At 45.1% G+C, this 23407-nt stretch overlaps 1 protein-coding gene across 1 annotated transcript in view; it reads left to right on the forward strand.

Moving 5' to 3' along the window:
• LOC138249531 (interleukin-1 receptor type 2-like) overlaps nt 1–23407 on the forward strand; it is a 204600-nt gene that overhangs the window by 143729 nt on the left and 37464 nt on the right. Inside the window, exon 3 of the mRNA XM_069203481.1 lies at nt 11111–11258. Within this exon, the coding sequence (XP_069059582.1) occupies nt 11111–11258 (148 nt within the window). The remainder of the gene's footprint in view (nt 1–11110; nt 11259–23407) is intronic.

Here is a 23407-nt window from a genome sequence, read left to right on the forward strand (position 1 = left end):
AGGTGGAATTTGTAGCCTTTATCTGTACATGATTCAAACAGCAAGTATAAATAGAAAGTATTTTTAAATGCGTTCTAGAGCTGCTGTTAGAATGCTCCATGTAAAGTAAACAAAGGCAGAAAAGTAAGATTACAAATGAATACGTGCAATTTAGTTTACAGCTGTATTTAGGATCGTTTTCGGGACTTTGTGGACTCTTTAACCAACAACAAGTGGCCAATATGTATCTCTATGAAAGGTGAAAACCTTACTCCTGATATGCCTTTTCAAGAAATACATTATCCCACTGTGGCAATAAAAGTAAAATGCAATTGTAAGGAATAGGCTGAGCGGGGCCCGGGGGTATTGGAACCAGTAAACAAAACAATTCCTCCTTAACCTGTTCAAAAAGGCATGCAAATGTCTTTTAAAGACCTATGACATTCTCAGGAGGCTGAGATAAGATGCCAGTCCCTGCCCAGTCGAGCCCTCAGTGGCTTAAGAATGGTGTCTGTGTCCTGATAGCCACATCAGCCCAGGCTGAGACACATTGGGGCTGTGGGGGTGCTTAAGCCCTTTGAGCACTATGGGCATATCATACCTGGTAGGCACATGCCTTTTGGGGACACACAATGAAACATACCATTTTGAAAAGGAAATAACACTGTCACTGAGGTCTGATCAAGTCTCAGTACATTCTCTAAGGTGAAAACTAGGGATACTAGTCCAAAATGCGGCAAAACGTTGGGGGAAACCTGCAAAAAGCCTGTTTTCTGACACTCCACTATCTAGATGCCTTGCTGTGTCAAGACATTTAGGATAGAAAAGGCAAAGTATAGATTTTTTGGAAAGTTTTGAACAACTGGCAGAGGAATAAGGCCTAACAATAGCACCTGCAAAGACAGAGGAACTGGTTTCCTACTTTATATTTTGTCAGAATTTATCTTGATTTAGAAAGAATACCAGGTTTCTCAGAGAACAAGCTGACCACGTTAAGAAAATGGTTGAGCGAAATAGGAAAGAGTAAGAAACCCTAAGTAAAAATAATTCAGCAGTCATATGGACATATAAACTGTCCTTGCAATGTGATGCAGTTAGGGAGGTTGCGTAGCAGAAGTGTGTCTGCTGTGTCAGTATTGTGCACACAACACTACAGCACACCGCAGAGGAACCGTTTTTAGAGGAATTAGAGATGATGTGCTGACATTGTCAGTGTATTGAAACACATCAATGTTTTCAGGCAAAATAGTATGCATAGAAAAGGAAATTTATGGTGAATAACAGACATTTAGATAACCACAGAGAGTTAATTCTGGGTGGATAGAAAAACATGGAATGTAGCTGTTCAAAGTTGAAATTTGGTCTAGTTGCATTTTTAATTTGCCATAATGGGAAAGGAGAGTGGGATCCTGGATTATAGTCTTCGTCGAAGGGGTCAGTGGGCAGACTGAAGAACTGAAAAAATGTAAGGGCAGCAGGAGCACAGCGCACATATTAGGGAGAGTTTAAAGGAGCTTGAGGAAGGTTAGACCAAACTACATCCACTTAAACCTAAAGGCCTCTAATAACCAACTGTTTTAGAAATAACCAGTGTATGTGTCCTGTGCACTTTTCTCCAATGGAGCCCGGGAAAAAAGGATGGAAATACCCTCTGCAGATGAGGTACAATGGGTGGACTGGGAACATGGGGGAAATCACCTCTCCACAAATGTGCAAGCCACAGTGGTCACATGCATAATGGTTTAGAAAAAAAGCCTGAGGAAATGTAGTAATCTAGCTACAGCTCTAGGGTTAAGAAAAGGTAGCTATACAAATTTTAGAATAGATTTAGTTACATTTTTAAGTTGGAAGAGAATGCTAGGACCTGAGAGTATTAGTTCAAGTGGTGTGAAGGCTGCATTTAGTTGAAGAGAAAGGCTTTTCAGTCTGAAAGGTAGAATGATTATTTATGCATTGGGTTGTGAAGAACTTAGTAGTTTTATGTATCAGAGGGTTCATGGGAGGTTTTGCTGTTGTAGCCTTCATCAAGAAAAAAGAGCAGACCTTTGTGTTTAATTTTGTGGGTCCAGGTCTGTCTCGAATAAACCAACATTTTTACAGTCACCGAGCATCCGTGTGTCCTTCCTATACTCACCAAGAAATGTGTGAAGTCATCAATTATTCTCATTATATTACACTATAATTAAGGAGGTGACAGTACTTAATAGTGCAAGAAATTGTGTCAACATCCACTTGATACTATATTCAACATTAGTTAGGCGCAATGGTGGTCATTACAACCCTGGCGGACGGTGTTAAAGCGGCGGTAAGATCGCCAACAGGCCGGCAGTAAATACATAGGAATTATGACCGTGGAGGAAACCGCCAACAAAGACAGCCACTTTAACACTCCGACTGCCATGGCGGTACAGTCAAACAGCTTGGCGGTCACCACCAATAGACAGGCGGAAGACAAAGTACCACCCAAAGTATCACAACTCACCAATCTGCCACCTTTTCCGGGGCGGATTCACCGCGAACAAAAACTCAGCGCAAACAAAAATTTGAAGGGAAAACACTCACCTCTACACACCCCATGAGGAATCCGGACGCCATGGAACCAGAGCTGCACATCCTGCCAGCCCTCATCTTCTTGCTCCTCTACTAGGAGCACGAACACCGGCGGCAAAGACCGCGGTGAGTACTGCACCTATGACACAGGGAAGGGGAGAGGGAAAAAACAGGGACACACACACGCAATACGCAACACCCCCACCCTCACCCACTCCAACACACACACTAATACATATTTATACAGTATAGTTACACCCCCCTAACCCCCCGGAAGAATGCAAAGACAAAAGGAAATGAGTGTAACCATTGTAATATATTAAAATCAAGTACGCAAAAATATATATATATACACCATAAACAAAATATACACCAAGCTTAGTAGTCCAGGTAGTGCTCCACTGAAGTCCGTGGAACACTTGGCCCACATGGTATGGGCGAGGCCCACACAAGATCCCCGACCATGACGGAGAGAACACTGCAGGGGCATCAGAGAGCAAGAAAACAGGCACCTCAGGGGGAGGGAAAGGGGAGGCACCTCAGCCGGTTGAGTGCACGACGCCAAATGCACAAGGGGGCCACATGCCCACTGTTCAATCCTGGGGAGTGCAAAGCCACAGTCTCTCAAGTCTCTACAGTGGGTTTTTTGCCCACTGTTCCATCCTGGGGAGTGCAAAGCCACAGTCTCTCAAGTGGATGCCTTTCTCCACTGGTTCTGGAGGGGGCATGGTGCCCGAGTGCTTCATCCTGCTAAGGACAGAGGTAGTGGATGTATCTCTCCACTGGTTCTGGAGGGGGCATGGGGCTCAGAGTGCTTCATCCTGCTAAGGACAGAGGTAGTGGATGAGAGTCTCCAATGGTTCTGGAGGGGGCTCTGTGCCCAGAGTGCTTCATCCTGCTCATGACGGACTCAGTAGCGTCAGTGCCCTTGGCGCTCATGGGCCAGCGGTGCTTGTGGCAGCGGTGCTTGTAGCGGCGGTGTGGAGGCGGTGCCCTGTTCAGCGGTGCTTGGAGCGGCGGTGCCTTGTTCAGCGGTGCTTGGAGTGGCGGTGCCCTGTTCAGCAGTGCTTGGAGCGGCGGTGCCCTGTTCAGTGGTGCTTGTCACGGCGGTGACCTGTTCAGCGGTGCTTGTAGCGGCGGTGACCTGTTCAGCGGTGCTTGAGGCGGCGGGCTCCTTTGCAGTGACTCAGCTGCTGCCGGTCCTCTCTGTCCCAGCGGGGCTTGTGCTGGTGGTCCTCTCTGTCCCAGCGGGGATGATGGCGGTGGCCGCCTGAGCAGTGGGGATGATGGTGGTGGCCTCCTGGGCAGCGGGGATGATGGCGTTGGCCTCCTGGGCAGCGGGGATGATGGTGGTGGCCTCCTGGGCAGCGGGGATGATGGCGGTCTCCTCCACCGTGCTGCTCTTCCCAGACTTTCTGGGTTTCTTGTGCCCCTTCCCCACCTTGGAAGGTGTCGCAGCTGACTCCACACTCCCACAGGGACCCCTGGGAGCGGATTTGGTGGCTGGAATCTTCCCCCTCTCCCGCCGGGCGCTGGCCAACTTCTGATGCTTGACAGGTGGGGGACTGTCCGTGCTGTGGCTCCGTGCCACACTGGCTGCCCTGGTGGCCGGTGCACTCAAGATTCCGGTGACTACAGGCACCACTGGTCCCGGAGATGTTGTGGCTGAGGTGCTAGGTTGGGACCTGGAGAGTCGGGCCCTAGGAGACTGACAGAGTGGGGGAGGTGTGGGAAAGAGGTCAAGGTTGGACAGGAAAAGTTTTTGGGAGACACTGGGACGGGTAGCTGGAGGGGGTTTGGGAGTGAAGGAAGAGGTTGTGGTTGCAGGGGGTGTTCGTTTGGTGACTTTGGGTGAAGGTGCATGCGCTGGAGGCTGTCGTGAGGTGGATGGCTGTTGGGTGGGTGTGTGCCTGCATTTGTGTATCTTGGGAGGTGGCGTAACAGACACACTGGGAGAGGACACAGGACGTGTGAATGGTAGTGGGGGTGGTGACTGCATGTGAGCGGGGTGTGGTGGTGGGTGTGCTGGTGATGGCAGTAGTTGCTGTAGATGTAGTGCATGCAGGTGTGAGTGTAGACAAGACTGGGAGGGAGGAGGGAGGCGAGGAGGTGGGGGACACAGTGGAGGCAGTGGATGTTGGTGTGTCTGCATGTGTGTGATGCTTGCGTGAGTACCTGTGGGGTGTGTGGTGCTTATGTTTGCCAGAGCTTCCCTTGTGTGTTGATGTGTGTGCATGCTGGTCTGAAGTTGTTCTTGGGATAGGCTGGGGTACAGGGGATTGGTCTGGGTGGAGGAAGTTGGAGGGGGGAGGCTAGAGACAGGGACAATGGCTGCCATCAGTGCTGAGGCCAGAGTCTGAAAAGCTCTCTGAAGGGCCGCCTGACCAGAATGAATGCCCTCCAGGAATGCATTTGTTTGTTGCAACTGCCTTTCAACACCCTGGATGGCATTCAAAATGGTAGACTGCCCACCAGTGAGGGACCTGAGGAGGTCAATGGCCTCCTCACTGAGGGCAGCAGGGGTGACAGGGGCAGGGGCTGAGGTGCCTGGGGCAAAGGTGATGCCCACCTTCCTGGGTATGCGGGCACGGGGCAAAGGCTGATGTCAGCTCCTGTCCCCACCGTGGAGCTCCCCTCGCCCTCTGTCCCACTGGTGAACTCTGAGTCTGTATTGTCACCCTCCATGGCCATGTGGGATGCAGCTCCCTCGTGCTCTGGTGCCACTGCTCCTCTGCCTGATGATGCTAATGCACACAAGATCAGGGAGACCACAAAAAGGGGAGGTCGATAGAAGAAAGACATGTTCAGTGCATGCATTACCGCTACCGTTGGCAGACACGACAGACAGAGAAGCCCCCTGCACTACACCGCGCTCTTGGGCTCCACTGCTCAATCCCTGGGAAATGGCCTACTAGGCTATGGACGACATCTGCACACATGGATGACACAGGGGCCTGACTAGGTGTACTTGGCACTCTACAGAGGTGGGGTGGGGTGCCACATGGCCTGCCTTACGGAGGGACTTTACCTACTAAACTCGCCCTTGCCTAGGGAAACCCACAGCCCACCTCCCCCACCCAGACCCCTCCACTGCACGCTAAATCAGCACGATGAGAGTGTACTCACCCCCTTGTGGCTGCTGTGATGCCCTCAAGCGCCCATCCAACTCCGGGTATGCCACCGCCTGGATCCTGAACATCAGGGGGGTCACGGTGCGACGGGCACCCCTCCCACGATGGGAGGCCATCCCCAGCTGTCGAAGATCAGGTATCGAGTGATTGAACAGATAGAAAATGGCGGTCACGTCCGCGGCGGTGCATACCTACATCCTGCTGAATAGCAGCATCCCTTATGTGATGGGTCAACTCCAGAGGCACAATGTGTGGCTATTAGGTGAGCACCTGGAAGCAAGACAGCGGGAATGGTTGTCTGGGTCTGGGGTTATCCCTACAGGTTAGTTGTCCCTCTCCATTTGCAGGTGACTCTGGTTACCCCAACCTGTCATGGCTACTGACCCCAGTGAGGAATCCCAGGACAAGGGCAGAGGAACGCTAAAATGAGGCCCATGGGCCAACACAGCGGATAATCGAGCGGACCTTCGGCCTCCTGAAGGCCAGGTTCAGGTGCCTCCATATGACAGGTGGATCCCTATTCTACTCACCAAAGAAGGTGTGTCAGATCATCGTGGCCTGCTGTATGCTTCACAACTTAGCTTTGCGAGGACAGGTGCCTTTTCTGCAGGAGGATGGTCCTGTTGCAGCTGTGGAGGCTGTGGACAGTGAAGACGAGGAAGCAGAAGAAGAGGACATGGACAACAGGGACTCGGTGATCCTGCAATATTTCCAGTGAGACACATGTAAGAATACAAACCTGCCTACTACATGTACTTTAACACTACTACCTCTCTACTGTCGTTTTCACCCAGTGTATGGTCACTGAGTTGTCACTTTCCCTTACGATTTCACAGATCTGGGTCCCACTGTGTGACATCTGATTTGATTCCTCATGGACTAGAGCTGTGTGTCATAGGTATGTTGACGTTACAATTGAAAGAGCTTTTTGCCACAGTAATTGCTAATACACTATTCCAAAATCACAGAGTGACTGCAGATTGTTTTGTGCTTCAAGGGTGTTTATTTAAGTGCAAAATATTGGAGGGGGTTGTAAAATGGTGAGGGGTGATGGTGGAGGAATGTCCATGGCAGAGTCCAGTGTATTAGTCTCACAGGTGCATTGCCCAAGTGGGCATAGGAAGTGGAGAGGGGGCAGTTTAAGGGTGGACAGGGTGACAAAGTGGGACAGAAGGATGACATTCATGGTGGTCTCATTTCTTGGCAGGGGTCTTGGCATCGTTCTCTGTCTTTTTCCTGGATCTCAGGGACCGTTTGCGGGGTGGTTCTCCCTCTGCAGGGGGTGGGGTGCTGGTGTGGTGGTCCTGTGGCAGTGCCTCCTGTCCACTAGCACCAACATCTCTCTTGTCCCCCTTGAACGTATGGTGCAAGCCATCTCAACAGATTTCAAGGTAGAGGATTCTGAGGGACAGCTACCAACAGACAGAGCATTGGGCATGCTTGCCATTTCTAAGTGGGAGAAGGTGATGACATCTCCTTCTGTACTTCGGCATCTAGCTGTAAAAGTGGTAAAGAGGGGAAAGAGATGCATAGTATCAGGGACGCAAGATGGATTATGTTACAAGGACATGTAGAGGCTAGCCCAGGAGTGGAATGAATCTTCTGGAATGATTTTTGAGGCTAAGTCCTGAAATGTTTTGGTTCTGTCACATGTTTACTACAGATGGAATGATTGCACTTGTTAGTGTTAGACTTTTCATCCTTGGAGTGGTCTCCCTTAACTCTTTGCCTCTGTTCCCCAGGTTGCTGATGTGTGCTGGACTCTGATTTTACTGTTTTTGTCACTCTGGGCACCTTACCACTGCTAACCAGTGCTAAAGTGCAAGTGCTCCTTTACAAAATGTGTATGTAATTAGCTTATCCATGAGTGGCATAATTGATTCACAAGTAAGTCCCTAGTAAAGTGCACTAGTGGTGCCAGGGCCTGTACATCAAATGCTAATAGTGGGCCTGAAGCACTGGTTGTGCCACCCACATAAGTAACTCTGTAATCATGTCTCAGACCTGCCATTGTAGTGTCTGTGTGTGCAGTTTCAACTGTAAATTTGACTTGGCAAGTGTACCCACTTGCCAGGCCTAAACCTTCCCTTTTCTTACATGTAAGGCACCCCTAAGGTAGGCCCTAGGTAACCCCAAGGGCAGGGTGCAGTGTATGGTTAAGGTAGGATATTTAGTAATGTGTTTTAAATGTCCTGGCAGTGACATATTGCTAAATTCGTTTTATTCTGTTGCAAGGCCTGTCCCTCTCATAGGTTAACATGGGGGCTACCTTTAAATCTGATTAAAGTTTAGATTCCCTTTGGGAGTAGATGGACATGTGGAGGTTGGGGTGTGTGAGCTCACAATTTGAAAATACATCTTTTAGTAAAGTTGATTTTAAGATTGTGTGTTTGAAAATGGCAGTTTTAGAAAATGAGCATTTTCTTGCTTATACCATTTCTGTGACTCTGCCTGTTTGTGGATTCCCTGTCTTTGTTAGTTTGACAGTTGTTCTGGTGGCACCTCACACTAGACAGTGACACAAAGGGATGTTGGGGTGTAGTCTGCATTTCCTGATGAGCCATCTGTGCTAGAAGGGAGGGGAGGAGTAGTCACTGACACCTGAAAGGGCTGTGCCTGCCCTCACACAATGCAATCTCCAACCCCCTGGTGAGTATCTGGGGCCGGGCCTGGGCACGGCAGGATTTCACATTCAAAAGAGACTTTACTTTGAAGTAGGCCTACTTCAAAGGAGAAATTAGGTATAAGAAGGGAACCCAAAACCACAGATTTTAGAACACTTCTGGAAACAAGAGGAACCTCTGCCTGGAGTTCAAGAGCTGAGGAAGAAGAGCTGCCCTGCTTGTGACTGTGCTTTGTGGAGCTATCCTGCAGTTGCTGCTTCTGCCAGAGTAAGAGGGCAAAGACTGGACTTTGTGTGCCTTCCATCTTAAGAAGAAATCTCCAAAGGCTTGATTTAGAGCTTGCCTCCTGTTGTTTGAAGTCTCCGGGACAGCAAAGACTTCTCTCTGTCAGCACCTGGAGTCTCTGGAGAGACTCCTACTCTGTCCTGTGGTGCCCATCCAGTTCCTGGGACTCTGAAAGGAGAAGCTGGCAGCCCAAGAGTGAGAAATCCACGCACAAAGCACCACGCGGGGAAAAGATTGACGCAACTCTGATCTGCAGCAGAAGAAACGGCACGACGCCGGCTCTGCGGCTGAAAATTGACGCTCGCTGGAAATGCGACCTGAAGAATTGACACATGGAGCTGGAGAAAAACGTGCAGCATCGCTGACGGAGACTCGGAGATCGGAACCCGCGCTGCGTGGTTTTTTAATCATCGTGCGGCAGGATTTCCGACGCAAGTACCACTGGGCATGTAAAAACAACGAAAGGCCTGCCCGGAACTGAGAGTGCTGACCAGATTGACGCATCGCTCTCTTGTGGAGAGAAGGAACGACGCACCCGATGAAAGGAAAAACAACGCAAGGTCCCGCTCGTGAGTGGAATCGACGCATCGCAAGCCCCTTTTGACGCACACTCACCCGTGCGGGGTTATTTTTGATGCACCAAAGGTACATTTTCATGTTAACAGTGTTAGTGTGTGTTTTAAACTACATAAAGACTCTTTTTGCTTTTTAATTGATAACTTGACTTGTGTATTGTGGATTTTTGTCATTTTGGTCTTGTTTTGTTTAGATAAATATTTCATATGTTTCTAAACTGGTGTTGTGTGATTTTGTAGTGTTTTCATTAAGTTACTATGTGTGTTGGTACAAATACTTTACACCTAGCACTCTAAAGTTAAGCCTACTGCTTATTCCATACTACTAAGGGGGTAAGCAGGGGTTAGCTGAGGGTGATTCTCTTTTACCCCGACTAGAGTGAGGGTCCTTGCTTGAACAAGGGGTAACCTGGCTGTCAACCAAAGACTCAATTTCTAACAGTTAGGAATTCATTCCAGGCTTATGATCGGTATGGAGTTCCGTATCCCTACAATCGAAGCACAAAACAGTGATGGATGGAATGCTTGAATTGATTTCAGCTACTGTAATCACTCAGGGACGCATCCCAATTCATCGTTATTCTGCACACCATGCCACCTTAGTTTCAACCCAGCTATACGCAAATCAGTCTTGACCCTGCTCCAAAAGGAACAGTACAGCCCAATCTGCCAAGCCAGGTCCTCCCTGAACAGGAACACAAGCATCCCAGGACCAGTTTCACCCTAGTTATGTGCTCATCAGCTGGGTACATTTTGGTTCCAGTGACATAGTGACATAGTGACACAGGGCACTTGTCTGGGCATACCTGTCCCACTTAGGGCACCACAATAAGTATACAGAACAGTGATGGATGGAATGCTTGAATTAATCTCAGCCACTAGTAACCACTGGGGGCTGCATCCCATTCCATGATTATTCTGCACACCATGTCACCTCAGTTTTGACCTAGCTATATGCAAATCAGTCTTGAGCCAAACCCAGTAGCAACAGTCCAGCCCGAACTGCCAATCCAGGTCCTCCCGGGTCCGGAACACAAGCAACTCAGGAGCAGTTTTGGCCTAGTTATTGGCGCATCAGCCGGGAACAGCTTGGGTCCAGTGACACACCATTCACGGGACCCATGTCTATTCATTCCCCTCCCATTTAGGGCAACACAATAAGTATACACAACAGTGATGAATGGTATGCTTAAATTAAACTCAGCCACTTGTAATCACTTCGGGCTGCATCCCCATTCAATATATATATATATTTTTTACGGTAGACATTTTGCAAAGTTAATGATTTATTTCCTTTTGTGATCGTTGCAAATGTTCAGGGAATGTTCTTGACTGATCAAAGCTACATTTTACATATAAAAAAAATAATTGTCACCGCATTCCAGAATAATTTTCAATCTAATCAAACCCGGCCACGCTGGAAAATCTATGTATAATATTTTTGTGCAAGTTTTTATTTTTCACAAACATTTTGATGAACACAGGTTTTACGTTGAAACATTTTACTGTGCAAAACTGGAAAGGTTAAAAATGTAACAATCTAAGCAAAGCTGCAAAGTTTTCCAAACACATTAGCAAAGGTTACCAGAAAAAAACACTCTTAACAACTTTTTACTGCCTGTATTCCGATTACTTCACTAGTATCTGGCAGATTTCTTTTCAATTAACTCATGCTGTCATCACACTAAATTGTGGCTGCATTCGGTCGTGGTAAAGTGGGGGAGGTGAAAGGTTTAGCTGTAAAGGTTTCACCATTTTAGTTCTGCTTGTAACTGTCACAGATGGTCAGTCTCTGTATACCTCTTATATTTATTTTCCGATAAACTGTTTTGTTACTTTCAGTAAGGCCATTGCAGTTTTAATGAGGCAGCAGGTATTGTCAGGCACAGTATTTGTTAATAGGTATTTCATTCCAGTCCCTGAATATGTGTGAGATTTTCCTGCGTTACAATATGTTTTTTTACAGGACTGCCTTCTCTATCAAAAAAATGAGCTGAAACTTACATTTAATGATCTGAAAGATTTGCACGCAGGGAACTACACCTGCATCATTACGTTTTTGTACAATGGAAAAGAGTATAATTATTCTAGAACAACTCACTTAAAATTACAAGGTAAGGACGATTTTGAATTTGTAATAATTTTTCTTACCCGAAAACATTTACTCGTTGTAGCTTTATTGCATTTTGAAGGTCTTCTATAAAAATAATATTTATGCAAAATGGTAGACGTGTGATGAAGAATCATTCTAATTTGCTGGTCTCCCTTTGTGAGATTATGTCTGAAAATATCTTCATTAGGACTACCATGAATTTACTGAAGGATTCCTTATGGGAGTAAATGGTTTAACTGACGCCTATTTCTGTGGCATAAGAATGTACAATTACACAGTAGTAACCAAACATATATGGAGTGCCCATGTCACAGAATGGCCAGCATTATAAGTTTGAGAATGCACACACACGTGTACATTTGGAAGAATTCATAAATAAACAACAAACTTTTCCTGACCTGGAAATTATCGGGGATTCACTCTACACTACGGGTACTCGCAAACGTTTTCCCAGGGGCCACAGAGTTTAGTTTTTGATGTGAACAAGGGCCGCGGTGATGCTAGTAGGGTGGCGGTCGAGGTGTGGTGGGATGTAGTGGAGGGGCAGCATAGTGGGTGTAGAAGAAGGGGAGCATATACATCAAGTGAGTGAACTGCACAATGTGAAACCAGAAAACCTGGGATTAATCCTGGCTTCCTCACATTACCAAAATGTGTGATCCTAGGCAATTGTTTTATTTCACTTGCCTTCCTTTTTCTTTATTAGTGCATATAAGATAACTTCAAAATACATGACTTCAGGATGTGTGTTGTACAAAACCCTCTTCTGTGTTTGAGTTAATAATCTATAATGTCGTCCATGTATAATAGGAACTCAAGCCACCCAAAGAGTGCACAGAATGACTGACTTGCCTCTTAGCTTACTGTTGGCATTGTTTTCAGGGTGGGCGGGAAGAATGAATGTTTCTGAATTTATGTTTGAAAACTATCACTTAAAAAAAATACCTCTCAATGCACTGATATAATCTGATGAACAAATAACTCTGCATGTTAATGAAACACACATTTTGATTATTGAAGAGAACTCATCATATTTTTTACACTTTTGGTGCAATATGTCTTTGAAAATAAAAGTGTTCCCAACGTTAAATGCAGGACAACCTAGTTACATCCTTTCATTAACTCCAATTAGCGTTAAAATAAAGACTTGCCTGTTTATTCAACATATTTGCAATCTTAGCGCAGAATAAACAGCAGGCCAGTGCTGTTAAGCAAGGGGCTGCATGTAAAGGTTAGGAGGGCCGGATGAGTATCACTGTTCTAGACATTGTCTTGAGTACATACTCTTCCAGGATGTGAAAGGGAACATATTGCCTTCAGATTTGACTGAGGTGTAGGGGTAGATCTTTCTCTATTTTATTGAGGAAGTTTGGCAGCCAGTATCCATTTAATACCTTCTACATTGGTACCTTGGATATATTATGCAATTAACAGAAACATGCTTAGAATATTTAAGTTCTGAATAAAATACAATGTTCAAAATCAGTGAACCTAAACGCCTGATTTAAAGTTTGGTCGCTGGGTTACTCTGTCACAAATGGGGTGGATCTCCTGACCACCAAATTACAAGTGCAAATATTTCCTATGGCACTTGCAATGGGGTGGATGCAATATCCATCACTTTTCTGACAGAATCAGCTATCCACCAAACTCTAAATCAGACCCTAAATATTTGTCATATAATGTTCTTATAAAATGACAGCTTGCTTTTATCGATTTATCTCCTATTTCTTTATCCACTTCATATTCCATCTTCATTCCAGTACGGTCTAGGTATTGGGTCCCCAATGTGTGATGTTGAAGTTTTTAAAACATACATTTCTGTTGTCAATTAGTCCTGATAATGTCATTCATTCTACTCACTAACATTTCAATATATGGCTTGCCTGAATTCCTTCTTCCAAGACTTTACTAACCTTGCAAAAATTCAACAAGTCTGTTGGATTTTCACAACATTTCTTCCCGCAGACCAGCAACTCTTCTACCTTTAAAACCGTACACATTTATCTGAACATTTTTTGAACCACAAAAGTGTTTAACATATGTGAAATAGGCAGTAGTATTAACTGTGCTTAAAGTTGCTTCAGACAACATTTAAGTGATCTTGAGGCTTCCAACCTATTTCATCAACTGCAACTGAGTGCTTGCTTCCTCTTTAGGTGTTACAGGTTACTTCCTCATTGTAATTGCCTACCATCAAGAAAAAAGATAAAATTTGGTTTTAACTGTGACAAGAAATCCTTGCATGTTATACCCAGGGCTAATTGGAATTATATCAAACATTACAGTATAATACCCATCCTTACTCTGAGAAAATGCCACTTTTTAAATGGTTAGTCCATTTTGTTTGCAGAAATATTTAACAGCTGGTTTTTAGATTCTGCACACTGGGGCACTGCTGCCCTGTGTCCAGACAATTTGTTCTGACCCGTAAAAAGGTAGAAATTGGCCACTCCCTAATTGGCACATTTAACTCTCCTGTAAGGCCATCGTATATGGTGTTGGAACTATAATTATGGCATAGAAAATTAAATGTCACCTGTGGAATGCAGCGCCTTTGGTACCATCCACTAGTGTGGTAAGGAAACCATAACTCCAGGCCACCCAGTGTACCCTGACTGCTGCAGTTTCAACGTGTATGACCTGCAAAAATAATCCTTTTTGACAGGGAAATAAACCTTTTTAAATATTACTAAGTTGCCACTATGTAGGCATTATAGCCGACAAAGAAGGGTCCATGCATTTAAAAGTGGGATATGTAGACATGTAATGTTACCATGTGTCAACAATGAGAAGGACCAAAATGCAGTTTTCACTGTGGAAGGTTCTTGCTGTCCTAAAAAGAAAACTAGAGGGGAGAAGGGTTCCTCCATTTTGAATTTTGGGAGTGAGATGCACTGTAGGACTGTTTACAGTAAAGCAAACATGAGGATTGTTGTTCCTGGGAACCTTTAACTCATTGTTTAGGGAGGAACCAGGAGTCACATCCATCCACCAGCTGGTGCCAACCAAAAATGTGGTACCTCAAGGCATCCTCCTCAGAACACTCTCTGGACCTGTAAAAGAGCAGAAGGACTGCACCTGCTGTTTTAAACCTGTGAGGCGACATGAGGGGCTTGAACTTTTCCCACTTATTTCCAGGACAAAGAAGTGGACTCAAAGGTCAGTTGGCTTACCTCTTTTGTGACTGGGTTACAACAAGTTGCAAGAGGCATTTTCACCGTGACCTGGACTGGATCTGGAGTGCCCTCTGCTAGAGTGAGACTTGACTCCAAAGTGCTGCTTCTGATGTTCTGAGTCTGACCTCTAACAACTCTGAAAAATTGGGGCTTAAAAATGTTTGACTTCCAGGGGACCGAGACCAATCACCCAAGCCAATCTGCCCCAGACACAACTTCTCTAGGCCCAAAGAAACAGGTTTCTGGTTGGAACTTCTCCTCAGCAGCAAATCCTTTTCAGCAGGCGTTCAGCGAGACAATATCTGGCCTCATGGGACAACATCAAATAGAGCCTGCAGCCTTGCCCTACTGGAGGGTTCTGAGCTCTGAAAAATGGCCACAGGCCTGATTTAAGTCCTGGTGGACGGTTCATTGTTCCAACAGGGGGACACAGTAAATTACTCCATTGCCATGGTGGAGAGACTGCCCACCCAATTTATAAATTACCCTCAAGCTTGTGGTCATTTCTAAAGCATTGGCTGGAACCGTCATAACCGGGTTTTTGAAAATCAAAAATACAATGCTCAACATGGGAGTCCTCTCCCATGGCGAGGGAAGTATTTCGCAGTTTTCACTGCCCCTTACCGCCATGTTTTCCTGATGGTGATAGGCTGTGAAAATTGACCTATAATTCTGCCCACATAAATTAGGTGGGTAAAATGACAGATCAGCCTCTGATGGCCTTTACTCCGGAGGGGATTAATCACGGCGGAGATGACGTAGTATCCTGCGTGATTTATCCTAAGGTCCACCTGCATATACATTGGACTACATTCTTGATGGTAAGGCTACTTCCCTGCCATTGCAATGGAGTATCCTTACTCCTAAGAATTAATTAAGGTCCTAAGTCTGGACATTATAACCTGGACCAGGCAAAGGCACCAAAAGTATCTGGCCAACGCTTCCCTGGGTTTGAAATTTGATTTGGCTGCTCAAAGCTTTTCTTGTCAAGTCTTAAGTCTTTAGTGGTAAGCCTATGTCTATCTGACTTCGAGAGGACTTTCTTGGAGACTTCCTGCAAACTTTTCCCCCTAGAAGACGATGATTTTCATGTCAGAAACAAAGGGCCCGATTTCAAGTTTCGGGTCGGATCGCCAGTCTCCTCCCTGCCACTGTGTTATGATGTATGCAGATTGCACCACCAACTGTGTTGACAATCTGCTTCCCTGCAGTGGTGTGGCAGACAGTTTACGTGGTGGCCCCTTTGCAATGGTTAGCTGACGGCAGTTCGCCGTTGTGGTACACTCACAGCAAAGCACCAGAAGGGTGCCCGTTGGATGGATTTAAAAACAACACAGCTGACATCCATTGGCCAAGTGGGCACACCCTATCCAAGACCATGATCCTTTGCCTCTCCACTGCAACACAGCAAGACCGAGACCACACTTCTTTTTTTTCATTTTTGTTACATAAGGCAGCCCTTTTTTTCCCTATTCCATTTTGCACCTTTCACACAATTTGTTTTCCCCAATTTAGTTAGCCACTGTTACCCACTTTAATTTACAGTTATGTCATGGTTCAAAAATCAAAACAGTTTCCGAGGATGAGTTGAAAGTCATGGTGGATGAAATTATGTGTCGAGCCAGAAGATACTAAGTTGAACATACTCCTCTATGTAGGTAAAAGGAAATGTGACAAAGGATAGTCAACAGAGTGACTGCTGTAGGTACCACCTTGTGCCCAAAGGAGGATATTAGGAAGATATTAGGAAGAGGTAAAACTACCCGAGGGGGTGGGTGGGTGCCATGGCCTCCAGGCAACACCTGAAGTCCCAGAAGACTGCTGGGGGTCCTCCCGGTGCCCCATTACAACTCTTTTCCTGGGAGGAGAAGGTCTTGGCCATCCTGCATCCTGAGGTCTTCACGGCAATGGCTGGGGAACAGAGTCTGGTAAGTCACTCCACAAAAACTGTCACAAATCTTCAGTGTTCTGAATGCTCACATCTCAGCTTTTACCATTGTGTTGTCCATCTACTTTGTTAACCTGCAATACCCAAACTATCAGAGACAGTAGATTGCCAATGTAGATTGTTGTACATAACATCACATGACTCAATCACCAGTGAATGCCATATGTTGAAATGTGGTCTGTAAGTGTTTTAATATCAAAAGATCGTTCCAGGACCCATGGTATGTGTAAACATGAAAGTGTATAGTCCAACCCAACTGCAGTGTGGCAACAGGTATGCAAGATTAAACATTTGTCAAGTGTTGGGAAGTAGAAAGAGTGACATGACTACCACTGCCATGAGGCCCTCTTTCTGTAATTCAAAACAAGAGGCCATTGTGCAGTTGCCCAAAGACACTTGTGAGCAATGTCACAACTGATGTTCGCTCATTATGGATTTCCCCATTTATCTAGTGTTCGGAGTTACAAAGTGACATGACTACAACTATCATAAGACCCTCTTTCTGTAACTCAAAACAAGAGGCCATGGTGCACTTGCCCAAAGACACTTGTAACCCATATCACAACTGATGTTCACTCCTCATTGAGTTCACCATTTGTCTCTTGTTGGGAGTTAGAAAGTGACATGACTACAACTATCGTGAGGCCCTCTTTCTGTGACTCAAAACAAGAGGCCATTGTGCACTTGACCAAAAACACTGTGTCACAAGTGATGTCCATTCATCATGGACTGAGCAATTTACATATCATGCTTAACTCTGAGAGGTATATTTCTGCCTTGCTTGATGTTCAGCCGATTGGAAAGGGCAGGTATCCCATTGACTTTACACTGCTCACAGGATGTCTCCTGCTACATATACAACCAAGCTGTGTGTTCCTCTGTATCTTATACAACTAGTCCTTGGAATGGTCTAATCCACATGCTACTTTTCCACTGTGTTGGCTTAACTGTTTGTTAGATGTCATGTTCATTTCTTAATCCAAAATGAAAGTTATCAGCACATCTAATGAGCTGCTGAATCCTAATAGTTTCTGCAACCACCACAAATGTCTTGTCAATAACTTCAATACCATGGAAATATATCATAATAGGAACATATTAACATTTTCCTTGGTCTTTACTTACTGCACCACTCAACATTTGGATGTAGATTCCACACTCTCACCAATAACAATGTGCTCTATTTCTTAACAGGTCGACCTGGCTCTGCACCTGGGCAGACGTTGCCTACTAAACAGACTCCCAACCCACTCCCCCGGATGAATACCTCAGCATGACAACACTCCTGGACATGTGACCGTGTATGTGATACCTGGCACATCTGGTCAGCTTAGTAACACCTCCCACCCCAGCTGCTACAACATCTCAGCCAGTAACATACCCCACAACCAATGTACCTGGCACAGTTAGAACAATCTTGTGCCCCCAGTCCTTTATCCCGAAGTTCAAATCCCCAACCCTGATACAGAGGGATAATGACCCAGTTGTAGACAGCATATTGGGTCAAGGGCACAGGCTCGTGGGGGTAGGGTCCATCAGAGGGATGCTGTGGGCCAGCAAAGTGATGCTATTGGGGCCACTCACAACCAGGACACCATCAGCCAAGTCTTTGGGTTCTATCAGGAGTCCCATGGCGTGATGTGCCAGGTAGTAACCAAACTCTGGGAAATCAAGCAGCTGCAGAAGGACATGTACCAACAGATATTTGCAACATGGGCACTCTAACAGGTGTACTGATGGACATTCATAGAACCCTGAGTAGGGCTTTCCGCCACCATCTACCCCTTTCTGCGGTGCAAGTACATCAAGGCCATCTATATCTGTGGTAAACACAGGAAGGGAGGCCCTGCCAGAAAAAGAAACATTGTCAGACACCCCTGCCTCTGCAGCAGCTGAATCCACCCGCCCTTGCATGCGTAGACGTCCATGAAACTATCCAGGAGGTACGAATGGCAAGACACCCACCACTGCCAGCAAAAAACATCAGCCTTAAAGTCCTCCATTGTGTGTCACACATTCACTCTGTGGACTAATTCTGGACACTTTTCCATTCTTGAAGGGAGGAGTAATCTGGACTTTGGAATTCATATGATTCAGCATCTACATCTATGGTTTCATTCATCATTTCTGACTCCTTCACTTTTTATTTATGTTTGTTTTTGCACCAAGTGTGTCTTAACCTTTAACACTAAAAAATCCACAAGTCACAAATTAATTGTCGGCTGTAGTAAATTTCACATTCAACAATGTAGATATGTAAAACCATGTGAACCATACAATGACAAAACAAGCTACTTGTGTAAGCATGGATATGTTGCATGTGAACAATGTTTAGCACAGGATCACAACCATGCCAGACCAACATACACATACAAGCGTCTTGTCTAAGAAAGGTTTTATTACATTGTTAAAATCATAGACTGTCAAGGTGTCAGATGCATAGAAAATCAAACATGATAGAATTGTACTGTGTAAGTGATCAAATTACAGGCACAGAACTCCAGAACATGGGAGGAAGGGATATATCAGACATTGTCCTGTAGAACTGGCTAACATACATTTGATTGATGTCATCAGCTGGAGCCATATTGCCTACTTCACAAAAGGAATCCAGCATCACATAATGCAATATTCAGACAGATGACAGTACAACAGTTCCAGATTACAGGGTCATTACAATTCAGTGCTTCTGGTGGTATGACACAAACATATGTCAGTGATGTGCAATGGGCACTTTGGCCTACAATTATGAAACACATTAACAGCTACATACAGTTCAAACAAAAAGAGTGTTTAGCCAATGTAAAGCAAACCTAACATGGATTTGGCCTACAATTACATATGTACTGACCACATGGTGTCACACATATTGCATCATGGCCACCACATGACAAGGAACAAGTTCAATGGAGCCTCCTTAACTTCCATCCTATCACTGTGCAATCTGTCTTGGCATAGGTCTTGTACACCCAAAGTCTGTGACATACAGCCTCAGGAACAATGCATGTCCACTTTGTTTGTCTCAACAGCATCAAATACCCACCAACGTCACAATTCTGAAATGTCCAAATGAAGATGCCATTGTGAAGGTACATAAACAAACACAAAAACAAAAAGTATGAAACCATACATGTGATACACTACACAAAGCAAACGTCTGGAGAATGCAGGCAATGACACAAATCTGACATAAACAGAGCAACATTTACTGAATGTGTCAAAGGCTTCATCACCAAACAACCTTTGCCAGAATTTTCCAGCGCTTTAGCCTCCTAACACTTTTTAAAAAAATACTCCTCACATCATCAAAGAGTTTATTGTACAGTCAGAATCATAACATCCCATGACATACTTACACTCATGAAAAGAAGCTGTTGATGAGGTCTTGTCTCAAGTCAGCTCCTTCCTCTTCACCACTATCATCATCATTTGGCATTTCAGGATCATCACCCAGTGGCACCTCAGGTTTTCCCTCCTCTGTGATGTAAGGTATGTTTCTTTTCAGGGAGATGTCATGGCGCATGCAGCAGGCCATGGTGATTCGACACACTTTCCTGGGTGAGTAGAGGAGGGATCATCCAGTCTTGTATAAACAGCAAAATCTGGCCTTCAGGAGCACAAAATCGCACTCAACTGGCTGCCATGTGCTTCCAGTGTCATCAATGAAGTGGGCTTCACCTGGCATAATTAGATATTTCAACAGTGTTAACAACCAAGGATGGTTGGGATATGCTGAGTCTCCTGTTTTTTTAATGAGACAGAAGTGAGTCACGCACTTCCTGATTATAGCACCTGACATTGCACACACAGTTAGGACAGATCTTATTTACCAACAAGCCAGGCCCTCTCTGGTTGCAGTCGTGACATCAGCTGAGGTATGGTGCTGTTCCACATTGCAAAGGAATCATGGGCTGAACCAGGAAACCGGGCACAGACACTTGCAATGTACAGATTTGGTAAGCAGACAACGTACATGTTGATAGAATGGTTGTGCTTCTTGTTTTGATAGACTTGTCCAATGGCATGCAGTGGCACTATGGCAATATAGGTGCCATCAATGGCTCCCACCACATGTGGGAGGCGAACAAATCCATAGAAGCCAACCTTCATATTAGCTAAATTCTCATATCTGGGGAACCTGATGAATCTGTCAAGGTGTTTAATCATTGCTGATAGCACCAGATTTAGCCAATGTATACGGAAAGGACCCAGTGGCCAGAAAGCGTAATACTGCCATGAGTCTCACAACAGGTGGAGTAAATGTTGGATTAGTGTTTTGTGGCATAAGATCTGGCTCCAACTGACAACATAGATCTTGTATAGGTTACCTATTCAGACAAAACTGTTTTATTGCATCCTTTTCATCCATGGTCTGAAAGGTTGGAAATGGATGGTACACTGGAGTTTGTTGTCTCCTCCCTCTTCCAGGGTACCTATGTGTGGAATCAATAGGTGCATCAGTCACAGTGTCCAGAGCAACATATATAATGAGTAAGACAAAAGTAATGCAACAACACATTACTGGCTGAAAAAAAACACATATTTCACATTACAATTGACTACTCCCCAAGATCCAGCTATAATTCCTATTGTTTCTACACATGTGTCCACAACATAAATGTGCACATCATATACCTATATGGTCCTCATCTGCACCTTGTTATAGAAAAGTATGCTTTCTCCTCCCAAAATACCATCATCAGTGGTGTACAGTGCACTGCAGTTATATGGCATTTATGACCAGTAATGTACTATATTGATGATTGTGTAATAGAAATTTAACATCAATAGAGTATTACATATGTTCACATCTTACGACCCATTTGTAGTGGTAGTGACACATTTACTAGTCAGCAATACTGTAGTTTCAAGTAGTTTCAACTGCTAAAATGGCAGATGCCTGATCCCATAAATTGGGCCTTTGGAACCTGATGCCGGTGGCAGAAAGTGACTGTGCAGTGCGACGGTTTAATCCACAGCTGCCCCAGCCATAGGCTAACGTTTATGAATGTGACGGTCGCGGATCAATGGCTATGGCATACATGTACGCTGTGGTATGAAAAATAACTCACTTGCTTCCTGACACTGCTGCCATGAACACCTCCGCCACTTTATCTGCTGTGTACCACCGCTAGGAGCAATCATGCTAGGCCAAGCAGGTGAAGGGCCCCATGCCTTCTCTCAAGAGGAGCTGGAGAAACTTGTTGATGAGGTCTTTCCCCTCTATGGTCAGCTCTATGGCTTACCAGAGAAACAGCTAACTACCTCACACACATATCTGACTATGTTGTACACCAGTCTTCCCTCTCCCACAGGCTACAATATGCAACTGAGCCCAAGATATTTTTTACGATGCCTGCAGTTACATTGTGTGTTCCATACATTTGATGTACATGTAATGGATTGTAGAGTCCTGTACTTCGTGTGTTTCAAATGATCATTGTGTTGTGTGTTGTGTGATAAGCCCTAGATCATTCTTCTGTTGCATTCACATGTCTAATTAAGTAAACTTTTCAGCGTAACAATGATATGTATAATGATCAGATGACGGCAATTAAGAAAATAAATGTATTTGCATTACAGCATGAGCTGTGGATGTATACTGTTAGAATCAGTTGCAGAGTATATTCGCAATGGGTACAGTCTCACATATCACTCAGCCCAAATCAGGCCTTGGAAAAGTGTTGTCCGAGAACTAGCTAAACCTTAATGACCCCTTCAGAGTGCCACAAAACCTTGAGTTCACATATATCATTCCCACAAGATGTACTGGGCTACTTGAGGTTAGTGGGCTTGGTTAGTCAGTATAGGTCATGAACAGGTTTGCGGATGGTCAGCAGATCACTACAAAAGTGTGTATGTATATCCCGGTACTGATCAGCATGTGAAATTTCTGCATGTTGTGTATTAACAATTTAAAAAAGCTTGAGCTAGGTGTCTACAAAATATGTTTGGCTAAAAACATTATCCAAAATTATGCAATTGTGATCTCTTCATTCATCTATTGTATCCATCAAGGTCAACACCCATGAGAAGCAAGACATTTTGAGAGCTGTGGCTTAGAAAGTGCAGACCCTGAGGGTCTATTGCCAATGGAGCATCCATTGTCACAAAAGGTGGGAGGACCTGAGATGCTGGGCCTCATGGAGATCATGGAGGTCCAGCTGGGGCTGTCCTCCCAACGTGGACGTGGCCCATGCCGGACCATGATCCCCCTAATGACCCACATACTGGTAGTGGCCTACCTGGAGCTTGAGGGAATCATAGCACTTAAAAGGGGGTGAGTCCTGGGCAGAGTCACACATGTTACGTTGCCACATTTATGTGTAAGAAGCAGCCATCTCCCCCTGAATATGGGAGGTAGTCCATGTGTAACACACAAGAAAAGTTTTTTGTTGTGTAGGTCTGGTAGTAGGTGCATGGTGATGTGCCATGCGTATTGTCAAAATGGCCAGGGACACAACAGAGTCCAGTCCACTACCAATAGGTTCTCTTGAGCACACACATGGTTGAGTACAGTAATTAATCAGCTCATGTTGTTTGACATTGTGGGCGACATTTGTACCCAGCAGGCCACTTGTCTTTAGTATGTCATGGGAGCTGGTACCTCACCATTGTGCCTCATGTGGTGCTGGCCCTCATTCATGTGACTTGGCATATTGTGCACTTTGGGTGCAGTCTCTGAGCAATAATTCCCCTTGGTAAGTGGAAAATGTACAGTTACATGAGTAGGCTAACATCATCGTTGCCAACAGTATGTGTGTCTAGATATTGGCATGTGTACCTTTCACTTTAGTACTGTCATCTACACTACTGTTTTCCACATAATAAACCTGTCTTCATGGGATGATGTCTGATTTCATCACATATGTGTGAATGAAAGATTTTATTGTAAAATGATTATGGCCCTCACTATGACATTGGCGGTAAGTCACACTTATCGCCACGCTGACTCCTACCAACTAACCACCATGGCGGATATCCGTTCACCATATTATGAAACACACACACACCAATCCGTCA

The sequence above is a fragment of the Pleurodeles waltl genome, chromosome 8 (assembly GCF_031143425.1).
Source record: "Pleurodeles waltl isolate 20211129_DDA chromosome 8, aPleWal1.hap1.20221129, whole genome shotgun sequence".
NCBI classification, from domain to species: domain Eukaryota; kingdom Metazoa; phylum Chordata; class Amphibia; order Caudata; family Salamandridae; genus Pleurodeles; species Pleurodeles waltl.